At 37.3% G+C, this 19,415-nt stretch overlaps 1 protein-coding gene across 1 annotated transcript in view; it reads right to left on the minus strand.

The window, feature by feature from the left end:
* Nucleotides 1-489: 489 nt before the first annotated feature.
* Nucleotides 490-19,415, minus strand: part of LOC122814376 (zinc finger protein 99-like) — a 238,728-nt gene continuing 219,802 nt past the window's right edge. The window contains exon 9 of the mRNA XM_044086959.1: nucleotides 490-7,539. Within this exon, the coding sequence (XP_043942894.1) occupies nucleotides 6,326-7,539 (1,214 nt within the window). The 3' untranslated portion in view covers nucleotides 490-6,325. The remainder of the gene's footprint in view (nucleotides 7,540-19,415) is intronic.

Here is a 19,415-nt window from a genome sequence, read left to right on the forward strand (position 1 = left end):
ACAACTATCGATTTCTGTTGGATCAGGCAGTTCTTCCCTTTGATCGTTGTTGTCTTGTACAAGAATGTTACTTTTGCTGTCAATTTTCTGCTCTTTTCCATGTTTTATAATATTGGCTGCATGTTCAACCAATTATCCTGATAAAGGCTTTGAGATTTTAGTTTCTGTTATATTTTTTGTAAAACTGTCTTTCTCTGTCTAGTGTACCATTTCCTGAGATTTTATCTCATGTTATATCATGTTGGGATATTGCCTTTATCAGTTTCTCAACACTTAATCCTTCACTTCTCAATTGGACTACTATCCCATTTTCAATTTACTGCCTTTATACGTCAGTGAACTGTTTGCTTCCGAATACACTCCAATTCTGTCTTGTCATTCTCTTCTTTATTTAGTTTGCCATTCACAAACAAGTTTACCTATGTAGTGTATAGCATTAGCATCTCACTTGAATCAATGAAACAGTAAAACAGCCTCTGGCACCAACAATTCATCAAACAATATTTATTTTCAAAACATAAAAAGGAACATTCTTGCTACTAAATTGTGGAAGAGGAAGACAATTCAAAAAGAAGCACAGTTTAGTGTCAGTGTTCAGTGTTAGTGTCACTCCATAAGTTCCAGTTTTTGACAAACAGTTAAGAGTGCAACACGTTTGGTTATACAGTTCAATTACAGAAAAAACACCTTATTTACAAATACTTAGTCCCCACAATTGTCTCCATCTTAGGATGACAGGACAGATCTACTTTATGAGAATTACTACAGTTTAACGTAACAATGTAAACATCTATTCTGATTTCTCACTAGCATACTTACCATCCAGGTGAGAATGCCCCCTTGTAGACCACCACCACACGTCCAAACAATTTTCTCACTCTCTCTCTCTTTCTCAGGATTTAGGCTCCTGCAGTTTAATTAGCCAGGAATGTATACTCTTCATTTCTGTTGTTCCAGTTACACTACCACCAATCAGCTGCTCTCAATTACTATGGCTTTCCTCCCTGCCTCAGGGAAAATCATGTATTTCCTATGAACTACACACACTTATCTCTAATCCACTTTAACTCGGGTATAAACAGTAGAAGGCTTAATCATCACAATATCTTCAAACATCTTTGAAGTTACAGTGGTCATGTTGATTAGAACTGTTTTCATTTTTGCATAAATATTGCACATATAACATCTCTTTTTCTTTCCTGGATCATTACTTCTTTATGAATTTTAATAGCATCTGTTGTTTATGTTTTTCTTGTAGAACTTCCTTGAGCACATCTTTTTTTCTAGATTGTCTAAAGTTTCTTTATAATGGTGTGCTTTTTTTCTGATTCGTTTTACAATGAATTTAAATTATCTGTAGGTTTTCACAGTTTTTTAGTGCAAGTATTTTTCTCTCCTTTAATTTCATTTTACTTTTGCTCTATGCCGCCCATTGTGGAAATCATGTTTTTTTATGTTACCTAACAACACGTTCTCTTTTCTACCTTTATCTGTTGACTTTCTTGTTTCTGTGTCTCCTACCTGATTGATCAGCATTATTTTTTGTGGACTACATATTTCATATATCACAAGGAGGCCACTTGTAGCATGACCTTTCCTAATCAGTACAGCATTGGTGAGATTTTGTAAAAACAAGGGTCACCACATGAAGGTAATCACCATGACTTGCGGATGATTTCAATATTCTTCTTTTCTTTGCTAGTTTTATCTCTCCATCCAGGCCTCTCTATCTGGTCCCTACCTTTGTCTAGGCCCTGTGTGAGAGCTCTGACAGTGTTTGTATTTGTGTATATTTTATATAAAATGCCTTGAGGCATTCAACACATTTCAATTTCTCCCTCTTTTTCTAATTGTTCCAACTGAATAGGATTCTGAATACTGTTCCAGGAGTGCACCCCATTCATAAGTCAGGGTACTATTGTAGATCATGAGATTAGTACTGCCTCAGTCATTCTTGTTTGACAAGTGGGCTCTTCTCAGCACCTGCAGTGTGCACAAAATTACCTCCTTTTGCAGTTTTTTGAAGTTATATGGACTGGTAGCATACTTATGTGAGCTTGAAAATTATTTTTTTATTAAGGCTGCTTCTCCTATTGGAACCATATGGCTAATCTTATTCCACATTGCTTAAGTTTCTGCACACATATCCATATATTTTACTAATTTAAGTCTGTCAGTATACAGGACACTATAATAGCTAGGTACAGCTATTTCAACAATTGTTTCTTTCATCATTTTTTCTTTGAGTATAGTATCTGGTGTCCTTGATTCTACTTTCTCAATGCTGTTTTCATCTTAAGTTATTATTCATTACACTTCAAATCCTCAATGCCATGTGATCAGAACTTTTTCATTTTCAGTATTTCTTTGTGTTTTGTATTTTCAGTGGTTCTTATCTACCTGTACATTGTAGTAATTGTACAATCTTCAATGCAATGCAGACTCTTGCAGATGGATAAAGCCCTGACTATAGCCAAGTTAATCCTAGTTTGATTAGTAATCTGAGTGACTGATGGAGTGGAAGGGAGGATGTGTTTGCGCATCATAGGAGGAAGATGATGTGTGGGCAGGTCACAGAATAGCAGCTTCCTGGCCTCAGCCAGGAAGCCATTTGTAATGTGCTAAGCCATCAGAGTAGGACAGCTTGCCCATGTAGCACAGTGTGGAATTATGGAGGGGGGGGTGATGTGGTCTGCCCAAAGCAAGTCCCCAGAGGTCAGCCACAATTTGTAAGTCAGTGAGGAAATGGCGTATGATTAAAAAATTAGAAAAAAACCCAGCAGGAAAGCACTGACCCCCCCAGGTCTCCCTTTGTATACATGTTGGCCCTGGCATCAAATTCTGTAATTGACTGGGGGTAGACTGGAGTGGCTGTAAAGTATAGTGGAGTGGCCATTAGACCTAGTATAGATGTGAGGCACTTCAATGGCCGTCAGGATGAATTCAGGGAGAAAAAAAGAATGCAGCATATACAGACCCTCGGCCATGGATATATCACAGCCAGAAACAAGATATGTAACTGTTTCTATTTCTGTACTAGAAAACCTATATTTTTCTGTAGCTCCACTTTTTCTATAGACATTATAAAATCATGTACACAATCCACCATCTTTAGCTGCTATTACTTTTTATCTTTTGGTTTAAATTCATCTGTCATCACTCCTCCATGTATCAAACCTTGCTCAACAAGTGGTTGTTGTAGCAGTTTCCTATACTTGCCACTACAATTGTGGGATTACCAGTTTTATTTCCTATTGTTTTCATCATGTTCTTTATATTCTTTCTTTCATTTCTAGATCTTTCTGTCATATCTTGCTTTTTGTCCACTTTTGGTTTCCACTCCCACTCCTTTCTGAGATGCTTATGCTGATCTGAATAAAGATGTCATCTTAGGTTTGTGCTCTTCATATTTTAGAACTTTAACTGTGTTTGGATCTGATGATGTCAACAAATATATACGCAGTCCCATGACTGCAGACCTATATATGTAACAAATTTCAAGGAGGACCATAACTCCTCCAGAATGAGGGATATATAATATTAACATGCATTCTTTATTTATCATACGGCAAGCGTGAAGTAGTTTTCTTGTTTTCTGAGCCAACTGATCCAATGTTTTTTGGCCCAGTAAATCACACCAAAATCAGAACAGGAACAGTAACTTATCTTGAACTTTCCAAGATGTCAAAGTGATTTTCAATATTGGCTTTAAGCTTCAAATTATTCCTTACCAAGCTTTGGTCTCATGGGTTCATGCTTAACTGTTGCTCATTCATCTGTTCCCAGATATTTATTCAGCCCATCCTGTTCAAGTTGTTTTATATCATATTCCTATCCCAAGTTGATATTGTCTTGATACTTTAGTTTTCTTGCTACAAACATCGCTTTTGCACATTCATCAAGGCCAAATGTCTTTCTTATATCATCAGAAAAAAAAGCTTAAGCCATTTGTGCTTGTGCTTTCACTGGCTTGTCTGATGCTATTTGGTTTTAAATCATTCATAAAAAGTCGATGAGATGTCATTGGGCAGGGCTGATTTCTGTAAGTGAAGCATTGTCTAGTCTTAGTCTATTAAGTAAGCAGCTTAACAGGTTAAGAGCAAGCCAAAATAGCAGTGATAATAAAATCGCTCTATAATATCCTTCATCGCGATACTAATTTGCCCTTTATCATCATTCATTTGAAAGGCGGTTTGTCACTATTTCTTAGGGACTGCTACGTAATTTAACAGTATAGAATATATTTTATAAATCTGTAAGCATTCAGGAAAGGTGATGCTGTTATTTTTTTAATCTATCCATGCCATACATATGCACCATTCATTTGTATTGGTCTTTTTCTTTACAATGTTCAGTCAAATCACTTTTCATATCACCCTGTTATAACTTTGTTTAATAATAGATGATCCTTTGTTCCATGTGATTTTTTTTCATTATTTTTTTCTAAGTGACTATAAGCTCTGTCTGCATTGATTTTGTATATACTGTTGGAAGTCAAATTATTGGTGTGTAGTTCTTAGGATGGCTTGCAGGTTGGTTGTTAATGAGGGCTGTTTTTATTGCTGTTAACCAGACTGCTATCTGCTCAGGAAGGGCATATACATATTTTTTACTCAGGGCTAAATCATTACGTACAGATGTTAATAACTTTAGCATTAGCATTTAGCTAAAAGCTGGATACTGTATCTGAACCTTGGATTTTCCAGTTAGGAATCTTTCTTAATGTTGGTTTCAGTTTGAGTTATTACTTTGTTACATTTCAAATCCTCTATATTAGAGTTTTTTTTTAACTCTATTGATTTGGAGTCCTTACTATGTTTAACAGGAGTTGGTAAGATTTCTCCAAAATGTACTGATTTCTTCTTTTTTATGTGGTTTTACATTTATTTTTGCTTTCTTTCTTAATTTTCTATGTAGCCTTTTGGGTTCATTAATAAACTGTTTGTTTTATACTTTTCTGTTATTTTTGTCTATATTGTATATATTGCACGTTTTCACGCTTGTGCTGATACTTTTAGTTTATTATTAGAGATATTGTATAATAAAGCCAAATCTGTTTGGAATTTGTGGTCCTGCTTTTACCACATCTAAGACTTCTGCATATTCCCTTTTCTCTATTATTTTAATAGCAATGCTTTTTCCTTCCATTGTACTTTTTCCTTCATTGCCTTTGTCACTTTGCATTTTTTGGTAACACTGTATCTGCTATTAGTTTAGCTGCACAGTACTGTATTCTATTTATATTATATCATATTACTCTGTTTTGTCTTCTAAAACTGTGGGCCTTATTCACTTTCTGTAATGTATTTAGTCTATCTTAATATGTCTCAATTTCTATTAAATCAAGCAGGTTTGCCTTTAGACCACTTTCTTCTTCACTAAACGTGTCTCCTCTATTTCCTGATCTTTCCCTTGCTGTGCAGTTCTACCTGGATTTTCATGTCAGTCTCCTACGGAAAGTCCCAAATCACTACCCTGCATTATACCCTTCCAAATACATCCTGCTCTGCTGCACCGCCAATTGTGGACATACTGACCCATCATGTTGTGATAGTCCCTGTATTAGAGTTCCCATAATAAAACCTTCACTCCACAGTTAGTCTATCACTTAGGTTAAGATTTCACTGAACTTGTTTACTGCATTCCCCTTTTGTGTTCTTCTTCTTGCCTTCATAAAACTGACCATAGCCATATATCTATGCTTGCATTTTTCTTCAAATATTTATCTTTGGAGGTACATTTTTTCATACTTATTATCACTTTCTTTTAAATATAAATATTGCACCAGATCAGCTCTGTTTTCCTTGTCCATGTCCAAGTTTCTTTTTTTTTATAAATTTTAATAACCCCTTTTTGTTTTTTTTTTTCTTTCTTGTAGTACTTTCTCAGTCATATCCTTTTCAAGACAGCCCAATGCTTCTTCATTTAGGTAATTACAGATTTTAAGCTATTATCTTTAGCTTTTAACAGTTTTTCTCAAGCAAATATTTTTTTTGTCTTTATGCCTCCTGCATGGCCTGTTGTGTTTTTATAGACAGGTTCTTCCTTCTACTGTGGGGGGGGGGGGGGCACAGTGAGGCCTAGCCCAGTGGTAGGAAAGCTTCCATTTCCTTTGGTTTCTACACTACCTGTTTCATAGTTCTAACACCAGTGCAGATGCCAGCAGTGGGCACCTTTTATTCTCATTTTTTTTAATTTTTTTTTATCTACCTTTCTTCATGATAAATAAAATACAGTCTATATATCAGTATAATTTTGGCGAGATTAGGGTCCTCCATATGAAGGTAGTCACCAAGGCTTGAGGATGAATTCTGTTCCAGCAGTATTAGTTGCCTTCTCTTGCTGATTCCATCTCTCCTTTTTTGTGAACTACATAATGTTTCTGGAGGTTAGCTGGACGTGAGAAGCCCTTACTACATTTGGTACACTTATATGGTCTCTCTCCTGTGTGAGAATTTTTGTGGTACTGTAGTAGTTTCTTTCGTGTAAAGCACTTACCACATTCAGCACATTTGTGCGGTCTCTCTCCTCTATGAGCAGCAAGATGGTATTGAAGACTCGTAACATGTGTGAAACATTTTCTGCATTCAGTACATTTATGTAGTTTCTCTCCTGTGTGAAGAGCGGAATGCCTTTGAAGACTGTAGGGACGAATGAAGCACTTACTGCACTCAGAACATTTATGCTTTTTCACTCCTGAGTGAATGGCAAGATGCTGGCGAAGAGTGTCAGGGCGTTTGAAGCATTTATTACATTCAGTACATTTAAGTGGTTTGTCTTCAATGTGAGTTGTACAATGGTCTCGAAGAGTACTGAGACGTGAGAAGCTCTTCCCGCATTCTTTGCATTTGAATGGCTTCTCTCCTGAGTGAATGGTACTATGCTGTTGAAGAGTACTGCGACGTGTGAAACACTTACTACATTCAATACATTTAAATGGTTTCTTTCCTGTGTGAATTACAGAATGTTCTTGAAGAGTACAGAGCCGTGCAAAGCATCTACTGCAGTCTACACATTTAAATGGTTTATTGCCACTGTGACACACTTGATGACGCTTTAGTAAGCTATTTCTTGTAAAAAACTTAGTGCATTCACTACATTTATACAGTTTCTCTCCCGTGTGAATGGCACAGTGGTTTCTAAGATTACTGAAACGTGTGAAACTCTTAGTACATTCCACACATTTGTATGCTTTCTTCTTTGTGTGAGCTTTGTGACTTGTGCCATATTCTGACGTATTCTTGTTGTTATGTCCTGAATGAAGCTGTGATACAGGGGAGGGATGGATCTTGTCTGAGCCCTTCACAAGCTCAGCACATGAGTGCAGGTTCTCAGATGGGTGGCATAACTGAGGTGTAACTTGCCCACATTCAAAGCTCTTGCTGTAGTTATGTCCTGAGTGAAGCTGCTGTACCAGAGTGAGAGGACAGGTGTCATAACCTTTCACATGCTGCAGGCTCTCTGTAGACTGATGTAATGGGAGTGTTCCAAGTGATAGCCGCTGACTGAATCTCACACTATACGCTGTACTTCTGAGACCTAAAAATGATTAATTACTGTTTTATTACAATGAAACAAATGCCATATTTTCATCACAACAGCATGTATGCACTGTTTTGCAAATTATTCAGAATTTGTCTTTCAGCTGTTTATTTAGTCACGTACAGATGTTTTATTGTAGCGTATCACCCCCTCCCCCAGTGAGATGTACTGTAGTAAACTCAGCATGTAGCCTAGCAAATACTGCCTAAATACTGCCTAATGCCTAGTGCAGCAGGATTGTCTATAAAACGTCCTAATACTGCCAAGTAACATTTTGAAATGGTACTAAATTATACTGATTTTTATATTGCTGTAAACAATAATAAACATTAAACACTACATTACACTGGGTCTACTGCTTAACGTTGAAAATATACTTCTCCGAAATTAAGCAGTAGACCCTACACTTCAGCGAAAGTCCACTTAAATGAAAGTGCACTTTCGCTGAAGTCTAGTTCCCTGGGCTACCCAAAACAAAATTAAAAACACTAAAACATGTTTTTGCAGGGGGGCAAGCCCACCCTGCACCCCCCACACACCCCTACTTAAATATACCAACTCCGAGATTGCACTTCAGCGGGGAAAAGGGAATATTCCCATTTCGTGCTCTAGTGTGACTGCAGAAGTCAATGTTCAAAGTTTCACTACTTCGAACAAGTGGACTCGGTGAAGTGGGGTTCAAAGTAGTGAAACTTCGAACATATTGACGGAACCCATTACACTATATTTGTATGTTAAAGCCAAGACAGCTGGACTGCAATGATTTTTATTTAACAATGGTTTCCACGCCATCATCAGCAACTTTCAATCTAAATGCACGAGTAAAACTACTTTACTTCATATGTATTGTACTTCTATGAATTCCATGTTTGTCTGAGTTCATAGCACTTTTATACAGAGATAATGACTTACATTTGAATTTTAGACATTATATCATTCAGAAAATGCATGCAGATGCAAAATCTGTTATTTTAGTAACTTTCTAAGTTTATTAGAGCAATGGTTAAAATCCTAGGAAATCGCCAACGATCAAAGTCTCTAAATAATGACTGAAATTTCAGTTTCTGACTTTGTATAATTTAGAAAATCCATGCTAAAGCAATACACTCTAATGCAATACCTAAACTTATCAGAGCAATATTTAATATCTGGCCCTTTGTCTGAGTTCATAGCACTTTTATACATAGATAATGACTGACATTTGAGTTTTATACATTATATCCTTCAGAAAATGCATGCAGATGCAAAATCTGTTATTTTAGTAACTTTCTAAGTTTATTAGAGCAATGGTTAAAATCCTAGGAAATCGCAAACGATCAAAGTCTCTAAATAATGACTGAAATTTCAGTTTCTGACTTTGTATAATTTAGAAAATCCATGCTAAAGCAATACACTCTAATGCAATACCTAAACTTATCAGAGAAATATTTAATATCTGGCCCTGGTTTAGCACCCTTTATATCCTTCAGAAAGTGCATGCTAATGCAGAACTTGTCATTTTATCAACTTTCAAAGTTTGTAAGGGCAATACTGTGAAGAAAGGGTGAAGGCATACACATATTTAATTTAGCCAATAATATAAATAATCTATTTTATTTTAATGTGTAACAACAGCTGGGGACATTGACGGTCTAGCTATCAATGTTGCCACACCGAAGTCACCTGTCACTCATGCAGGGAACACCCAATCCTCTCCTGGAGTACTCCGCTACGATACAACTGATGCAACTTCCCATCAACCAACCAGTTTAAATCACAAGCTTAATTATTGTTTCACAATATTATGAATAATCCAATGTGGGTCGTTTTTGACTTTTCCTTTTCACTGCTCATACATCTGTTAATACTGCCCACCTTCTTGTAATTTAATGTCTCTCACTTAGTATTTTAGGTAATATGAGACACAGGTGTATGCTGCTTAATTTTTCACTACCTCTTTGAGTAACTTACTTCCTTTTTCTGTAATCACCGGTATGTAAGCTATTTAATTACCCTTATAACACTGTCTGTCTTAAGTAACTTTTCAATAATGCCTGTGACAGACACAGGCACACAGATGAATCCTTTATACTTATGTTCAACCTTTGCCCAGCTAAATCTATGCACACTCCTTTGATTTCCATGCTAACCATGTGGTTATTTATAACCTCAGGCTATACATCTTTCTTGTTTCTGCCTTTAGATACCAATCAGATTATATGCATTTGCTTCTCCTTCTGTCACTACAAACAGCTGCCTTGTTAACTGTCAGTTTACCATAATAATAATGCAAGGTGTATGCATTTTGTATTGCATAATCAAGACTGCTGGGTTTTCTCACAAGGGTGAAGCCTGAGTGATCGAACATACAATGGAAGAGAACATAACACTATAATCAATACTCCCACTACATTTAATTGTTATTAAACAATGACTGTGGTGCTTTGGGCTTTATCATTTTCAAAAAGTGTTAAAAGAAAATGTCTTAGGATGTTTCAGTCTCTATGGGCCTTTGTCATACCTCTCAACCTCTTAGTGAAAGAAATCTGGACAAAGCCTGACAAAATGGGGGAACAAAGGCCCAAAAATAGGGACAGATTTTAAATATTGCACTTTTAAATTTACAGAGTTGCTAGAGTAACAGGGTTTGTGTTAACATACATTTTCTGAAGGATTTGAAGTCTGAAATTCAAATGTATGTCATTATTTGTGACTTCAATCCTCAGATCATCTCAGTGATTGGCAGAAAACCACAAATTTTATAAGAAACTGACCAAAAATATGAGGCAAAAATCTGGACATTCTGCAAAAATGTGGACAGTTGAGAGGTATGGGCCTTTGTGTTTGCTCAAACTATAAGTATACCAGTTCATGTAGTATGTGAATGTCTTATAACTATGACTGGTAAAAGAAACAAGATAGAATGTTTTTTAAAAAAGCATTAACTAACTTTGCAACCTGGTTAAACAGAAAGGATGGTTCTGTATTCTTCACTTGTGTAAGCTGGCCCATAGTAAATCCCAGTTCACAAAGCGATTACTTGGTGAACTAGGATAAAACACTGCTTGTAGGACAAATAGAGAATTAGGGAAGGGAATTTGTTCAAATGGAATTTGTTTTGGGGATCAGGAGCAAGAAAGAGAAAACCTGCTCTAAAGTATAACTGATTAGGGTACTGTTAAGTTTATGTAGCCATTAATAAAGAAAAGAACATGAACATCATTTTCTCAGTACCCACCAATGATAGATTTTAAGTTATTTTCTTTCCTTAAATGCAGCCGTAGTTCTGCATGAGTTATACATTTATATTACAACAGAGAACTTGTACTCCAAGAATCCTTAACGGTAGTTCTAACTGTAACTCATACAACCATACAGCGCTTAATCCTTCAGTAATATACAATGCATCTGTGTAATACTTATTTCTAGGTTATGTCTCCAAATTCTGCACTCAGTATATCTCAGTCTTGTGACTAATTTAGTTCAAACACTGTGATTCTGTTGAATGCAGGTAACATAGTTTAGCTACTCACTTACTGGTGATTGATATATTTATTCATATGAGAACAGTGATCCTTCTTAGCTTTTCCATAATCTGCAACATATCAACATTTTATTTTCTAGACTGTAACATTTGCACTTGTATATGTGTTGTAATAATACCATAATTTATAGAGGATTATATTTCCACTAGCTGGAAAATTTTAGTAGCTTTATAATGCACAGCACAAAAAAGTTATGCACTTTCCATGAATTAATTTATAGTAATAGAAGTGCATTAAATTCTATTGTATTATTATATAAATGTTTTGTTGATGACTGCTTTTTGATTTGGAGAGGAGATGAAGCCAGACTGATTAAATATGTGGAATATCATGATATTCAACATACATCCTAAGATTTTAAATGGTGTGTTCAAGTAACCAGATTAATTACTTGGATATAAAATTAGATAAAAATGCAGGAATAATAGATACAAGTGTTTACAAGAGAGCGGTACATACAAATAGATATACACGTAGGCAAACTATGCATGCACCACATCTATTTAAGGCATACCTCTAACCATACCGAATTCCTCTGTAAATACTGGTTTTGAGGGCAAAATATTGGGGTGCCATGAATTCCCAATTGGCTGTTTTAATTTCCAAATTTCCCAGTTTTTTTTTAAAGTTTTTTTTTTTTGGAGTGGGGACAAATTTGTTCCTGGCATCATCATGTGCAGGGTGTGCACAATGACGTCAGCTTCAGAAGGCAGACAAACAGACTGTCAGAATTCAACTGATATTCTTTAATACTTAATTTAAACTTATTTAACTGTAGCAGTCAAGAGCTGTAGAGTCGGACCGGTCTGCGGGTTTTTCCTCTTCTTATTCAGGCAGAGCACATCTTTCTTCCCCCATCCAAGCAAGGTAAAAAAAAAATCACTGAAATGAGAACTGCATTCTTATTTTATGTCTGATTATTTTATGTATTGCTATTTGGGCTCACTGCGTTCTTCTCATCTTATATCTGAGTGTGTGTCTGAGGTTTTCTTTAGGCTCGCTGCATTCCTTTATGCTTATATATTGCTATAAGAATCGAGAGCTTTTATGTTTTGCTACTTGAGCAGAGACGTATTTTGGACTCAAGACCAAGAGCTGCATTCCTATTTTATATATTGCTATGAGAAACGAGAGCTGCAGAGATGTATTTGGGCTCAAGCTGCATTCTTATTTTATGTGTAACAGCTGCATTCTCAAGAGCGAGAGCTGCATTCTTAATTGATGTGTAACGGCTGCAGTTTTATGTGTAACTGTCACATTCTGCATTCTTATTTTATGTGTAATGGCTGTATTCTTATTTTATGTGTAATGGCTACAGCTTTATGTGTGTAATGGTTGCATTCTCAAAACCGAGAGCGTTTTATGTGTAATGGCTGCATTCTCAAGACCATAACCTGCAATTTTATGTGTAACAGATGCATTCTTATTTATGTATTGCTATATGGGCAGAGCTGAGCTGTTATGTATTGCTATATGGGCAGAGCTGAGCTGTTATGTATTGCTATTTGGCAGAGGTGTGTGTGTGTGTGTGTGTGTGTGTGTGTGTGTGTGTGTGTGTGTGTGTGTGTGTGTGTGTGTGTGTGTGTGTGTGTGTAAATGCCCCACTTAAGTGTGACTGGTGGTTAGGGTTACTCAGACTCAAACCCTGTACAAGAAGCAAGAGCCTAAATTATCTACCCATACCACCACTTGTAATTCAAGGAGTTAAGTTTTACAGAATGTCTGTAATGTTTGGCTCATACTTTTGGTCCGTTCCTCTTAAAATTTGTGGTTTTCTGGCAAACCAGTGAGAACTGAATTCACTAAATAATGATAGCCATTTAAGTTTTCCTATCTTTCAGGAAACACATGGTAACACAACATTTTATTCTAGCAACTTTTCTAAGATTATACAAGCAATGTTTAAAATGTGTCCCTGTTGGTTTTGGGCCTGTGTCCCCCCACAATAAAGTTTGTCTTTTTCCAGATTTCTTGTGCTGCATAGTTCTTCAGGGGTGAGAAGTTTAGTGCTGCTTATTCCAAGTCTGTTTGTATTAGTGGAACAACAGGTAGAATACTTGCTTTTGATGCAGAAGGCTGTGGGTTCTACTCCCATAGTATGTAGATGGATTGCTGATACTGTACTGTGTTGTACTTTTAATGGGGTGGATGCTGCAGTCCTGAAAATGTCCTCTTTGGCGGAGATACCTAGTAGCTATGAACCTGTTATCAGTTTGCCATTCATTCTCTATTGCAATATTGCTAGCTTATCATTTTTTTAATGTAACATAGGCAATTTATTCCTCAAGGGCAACAGGCACTTTATTTGTAGATGAAACAATGAAATATAAAGCTGTTTGCTAGCAGCAACCTCTTCATTAGTCACAGTCTGGATCTCTTTAATGTGGAATTATTTAGATGACTTTTACTTCTGCAGAGACCGTGCATATTTACTGATAGTGGTGGATTGGAGAGGTTTGAGTAGACGTTTATGATGGAAATGTTCTGAATTGGGCAGTTTTGTCATTAATGGTTCATGCATTTTGTTTCATTGCTTACTGAAAAAATGTTCAAAACAATAAATTTAAACACGCTCTAACATGTGTGATGTATTATACAAGGAATATAATTTAATACAGTCAGGAAGGTGTATCAAAGAACTCATGTATGCTTCGTGTGCAAGAGGCCTATTGTTTTGAAAATAGCCCAAAGGTAATCTTTATCCACCACTGGCCAGATGCATTTTCTTTGAATGTGGGTTTCAATGCTGTTTCAATGAATGTGAGTTTCAAGGGTAGAGAAGTTTTAATGCTAAGTCTGTTTTACTTGTGAGACTGTATTGCTTTTTTTAGCAGATTTCTATTAGTGGCTGTGCTATAAAATGTAAAATAAAAGTTTTAAATGAAATCCAAATAATTATAGAAGTAAAGCAGTATGCACATTAGTGCTTATGGTAAATGGAGAGAAACAGCCAAGTAATGGGACATTAGAATGGCTGAAGGGGGGAGGGCTGTATATGGGGGGCCCAATTCGACCATGATTTTGTGAGGGGGGCAACAAACTCAAAGACAGTCCTGGGTGGCACAAACTCTAGCTATGCCACTGATTAGTAGGCCATGGAGTATGATGTTTGGAGGTCCTAGCAAACTATAACATTTTGTTAAGATTAGAAAATTATGTACCATTAAATGCCCTACTTTTACCACAAAACCCACATACTGCAAGTCACCAAAAACAAAATCCTAACATTCATCATCTTCTCCCATCCCAGTGAACATCATTGCTACACATTTACTACAAGGTCTGGGGCCATATTTTGGTTGTCTGTTCTTCAGATTGCTTTTGAAAGTTGATATACCATAATTCCATCGAGTGGGAAGGGTTACATAATTATGTATTCAAATGTTATGTTAATTGGCATACAGATTTGCACCTATTTTTCAAGGGTCTTTGTTCAGATTTTTGATGTTTCCAGGTCGAGAGGTATGATTTAAGGGAATTGTGAAGGGACAGCTAACTAGAGTCAGTAGACTTAATACAAATGAGGCTAAATGCAGGGAACAAATGAATGAAATGGCTTCAGAATTTGAAGAGAGAGGGTATGATGGTGCAGCTATACAAGAAATCATAAATGAAGTGAATAGTAACAGGGATCAGTCAGCTAGACCATTCTTTAAGGAAACTGGAGATTATAACCCAAATACTGAGAAACGTGTACAGGACAATAAAATTAGATATGTAATCACAAACAGCAGAAGAACTAATGAGGTAAAGCAAATAATTTATAAAAATTGGACTATCCTAAAAGCCATGCTAGAGTTAGAACACATACTGGGTGATAAACCCAGATTTACTTATAGGAACTGTAAAAAATTAAAAAGGAGATTGTGCTATAAGGACCTTAAACTTGATAACCATCATAACATTATGAATAATAAACATGGGACATATCCTTGCTACAAATGCAATTGTTGTAGAGACATTTTTACTGACAATACCTTTATACACCCAAGAACAGGGAAACAATACAATTTTAATTGCTATGCCACATGCATTACTACAAACATAGTGTACTTAGGAAGCTGCACTAGATGTCCTTCTGTCTATGTTGGTAAATGTAGTCGCAGAATAAAGGATTGAATTACACAACACAAATATGACATACATAGAAATATTGAAACAAATGTGCTGGCAAAACATATTTTAGAATCTGGTTCTTATCATGAGTTTAAATGCAGAGTAATTGATGTTGTACATAAAAGCATCAGGGGGAGACATTAACATATCTTGGAAATCAGTGACTATAACTGGATTCTAAGGCTGCACGCTGATTCAGATCCTGGCATGAATAATGCAATTAGCATTAAGACTATTTTAACAAAGAAAGAGATGCAATATTGATTTATTTTATTTTACTGTACTAGTGAATGCTTTTATAAGATATTTATATATATATATATATATATATATATATATATATATATATATATATATACATATTTGTGTTCTATAATTCACAGAGTTGAAGATGTTAAGATTTGCACTGGGTGTGATGAGGATGGACAAGATTAGGAATAAGTATATTAGAGGGTCAGCCCAGGTTGGAAGGTTTGGAGACAAAGCCAGAGGGGCAAGATTACGTTGGTTTGGACATGTGCTGAGGAGGGATGCAGAGTATATTGGGAAAAGATGCTAAGGATGAAGCTGCCAGGTAACAGGAAAAGAGGAAGGCCTTAGATAAGGTTTATGGATGTGGTGAGAGAGGACATGCAGGTGGTTGGTGTGACAGAGCAAGATGCAGAGGACAGGAAGAAATGGAAACAGTTGATCTGCTGTGGCAACCCCTAACGGGAGCAGCCAAAAGAAGAAGAAGAAGAAGAAGATATATATATATATATATATATATATATATATATATATATATATATATATTAGTGTTCTTGTCATTAATTGGATTTAATAATCTCTGATTGGTTGGCTGTGTCATGTGATTACATCTGAATTGTTTTATAAACTAGAGTAAATGTTTTAACTTAATTTGCTCTTAGGAAGGGTATTTTCCAAAAGTTTTGCACCTTATGTTTTTGTGTTTTAATAAATCACCTGACGTATCTCAAATTGGAGTTTTTTTGGTTTTCCTACTGTTCTATTCTTAACTTGTTCACCACAACACTATATCCATCTTCATAGGTTCAACTGAGTCAGGCTCCTTCCACACCTATTAGAGGACAAATCAATGTGGTCATCTGCAGGCAGAGAAACTCAGGAGGTTGAGAAGACAGATCCAAATGTCTCCAGGAATACCAGTTCCTCTGAAGAAGGATTGTGGGAGGAGCAACCATGCCTTAGTTTAAGGATCTCTAGAATGTCTCCAAATGAGACATCTTCAGGTGGTGATCTTGGGGATCCTTGTCCTTCGTTGAAAGTGGTATCTTCCATGGTAGATTCCTGTGGGGAGTCTAAGTGCCTCCTTTTGCACTTTCTCTTTTGAGATACTTCCATGGTGGGATGTTCCAGGGAAGTATCAGAAGAGATGGTGAAATTGTGCTGGGTAGCCTGGAGAGGTTAGGCTGGCTGTCCCTGTGGAGTTGTATGTTGAGGATCAAGGCCCAGAGACACATGAGATCCTGAAGGGAGATCTAAGGGGGGACAGACCATTCTTCCAGCTGAAGCAGAGAACACTCTCTCCATTACCTCAAAAGCAGAATGTCCTAGAGACAAGGAAGCTAATGGAGACAAGAAACCACACTTCAGCTCTGTCTTTCCTGAGTGCATTCCACCTGTGGCAGAGGTCGAAGCCAAGCTGTCCAAAGCCGAGGCTCTGTAGGTCAGAGATGGCTCTCAAAACTCTGGTGTCAACTCCAGCACCTCAGATCCAGCCAGGATTGTACAGCTCCAAGAGTCATCCCACTCCGAACTCGCTGGAGCCAGAATGCTTAGAGAAATACTTGGATCTAAGGATACATTTATCCTTGGATCTGAGCCAGATGATCTTGGCAAACTTGGATCCAAGGACTCTGAAATGGACTGATGGACTGGAAAAGGAGACAATAGTGGAGGGGTACAGCAGACCAAGGCTTCCTGACCAGAAGTGGTAGGAACTGGGAGAATCTCCAACTGTATCTGCACCAAGAGAAATTTCCTCATCATCCTATCCATGTTGGCTTTGATGAGACTCCTGGAAGAAGGACAGGAGGCTGCAGAAGGAGATTTTGAATGCTGTCTTTGCAAAAACAACACCGGGTCAATAGATGTTGAATACTGACTTCTCAGGAGAACCTTTGGATCCAACAAATTGGATCCAAAGAAGTTCCTGGGGATCCAAGATCCACCCTTGATACTGAAACCTTTGTATTTGTCCTTTGTTTCTTTTTTGGAAGTTTCATTGATGATGAAATGGAATATACAGATGGTCTAGGGGAAGTAATTTTAGGGCGTTGAGCCCCAGTAATTGCTTCCAAAAAAACAGTAGGTAATAAATCCTTTAATATTAGCTTATTTTTATGAATTTCCATAGCCTGCAGGTTGAAATTTTTACAGACTGAACTATCTACGTTCAGGTGAACAGGGCCCAGACAGTACACACACAGTTCATGTGCATCTTAGAGCAGAAGCTTATGACCACACTTCTTATGCTTCTTAAACCCAAAGGGACTTTTTCAGACATCTTGTAAGAACAAGGAATAGAAAAGAAGATTTTTTAAAGCTAAAGAAAGGGTCATAAGGGAAAGGGAAGAAAATAGTACCAAGAATGGTCTACAAGATTATACCAAAAGTATAGCAAGAAAACTTAAAAATATAAGATGAGAAAAAAAAGAAAAGAAAATGCCAGCAATGGTATATAAAAATAATACACTATGTATAAGAAAAAATGTAGGTAGAGAGAAAACCAGGAAAAAAATCACTTATCTGAAAAAATGCTCGTGAACCAAGATGACCATGTCTATTTCGCAAAAGCAGAAAAAGAGATTTGAGGTATGTTAGGGATTGGTGTATTATGGGTAGGGAGGAGATCAAGAGCTTTTAGGTGGCCACAAGCTATAGCAATGGCTAAGTCAGATTCGATGATCAAATCTGAACCCAATAGTTGAGGAATGAATGAAAACGCAAATCAGGTTATATCTTGTATTCTACATGAACATGTCAATAATAGGTTCATAGGTTCATAGGTTCATACTAGGCTATCTGCCCAAGGGCATTTATAAGCCTAGCCCATAGTTATGTGGCTTTCGCCACCCCTTTAGTTTGAATAAAAACTATGCCTATCATTTTGCTGTGCCTCTGTCAAGCAGTGGCGCTGAAGTAATCCCTGGGGTATATCTGCAATCTCCCATCCATTGGTCAAGATTCCTCTTGAACAAGACCAGAGAGGTGCTCTGCCTCACATGTACCGGGATTTTGTTCCACAGCATAGGAGTCTCTGGGTGATGAATCTGTCCCTCCAGCACGTTCTATTTATAACCGTGTCAAGGTTTAAGTCTCCGCCCTTGTGGTTCTGAGGGATCTAGATTTTTGAGGTGAAGCATATTCATCAAATCTGGGTTTGACATGGCCTTATATGTCAGGCACAGGTCACCTCTGAGCAAGCGGTATGAGACTGAATAGAGCTGGAGTTCTTTCAGTCGGGCAGCATAAGACATATTTTTGAGACCCTTTATCCTTTTGGTGAGGAACTTTTGGGGCCTTTCAAGCTGCAGCAGGTGTCTGGTCAGATACATTCGAGCGGGCATTGTACTCAATCATAGGTCTAATAAGTGATGAGTACAGGGGACGATGACCTCCCTTGATCTAGATGTGAATCCCTTCATGATCAGGTGGGTGATATAGAAGGTTTTCCTAACTACTTTAGCAACATGAGTGTCAAGCGAAGGCTACTGTCAACCTGGGTCCCCAGATCTCTGATGACTTTTCTGTGCTCAGTGGATTGCCACCTATATGGTAGCTAGGGGTAGCCTTGTTTTTCCCAAAGGGTATGACTATGCATTTTTGGCGTTTAACTTCAGGCCATGGCTCTGGCACCAGTTATCCATTTCTGTGAGGCCCTTCTGGAGGATATCTGTGTCAGATGTGTTTTCGACTATGGCCCAGTTTGCAGTCATCTGCAAACTTTGTCAGCCATAACCCTCCTGTGTTTGCTTGTACTTCAGAAAAGTAGATGCGAACAAGAGTGGACCCAGGACTGAGCCCTGTGGGACACCACTTGTGACAGGCTTTGAGTCTGACATGGCTCCAGCAACTCTGACCCTGTGGGTTCTGTCACTTAGCCAGTTTGCAACCCATCTTGTGATGTATGGGTTTACATTCAAGCTGATGAGTTTTTCGATGATACCTGAGTGGGGTATTGTGTGAAGGCCTTTGCCAGGTCGAGGT

The sequence above is a fragment of the Protopterus annectens genome, chromosome 10.part0 (assembly GCF_019279795.1).
Source record: "Protopterus annectens isolate FY-2018-M chromosome 10.part0, PAN1.0, whole genome shotgun sequence".
NCBI lineage: Eukaryota > Metazoa > Chordata > Ceratodontiformes > Protopteridae > Protopterus > Protopterus annectens.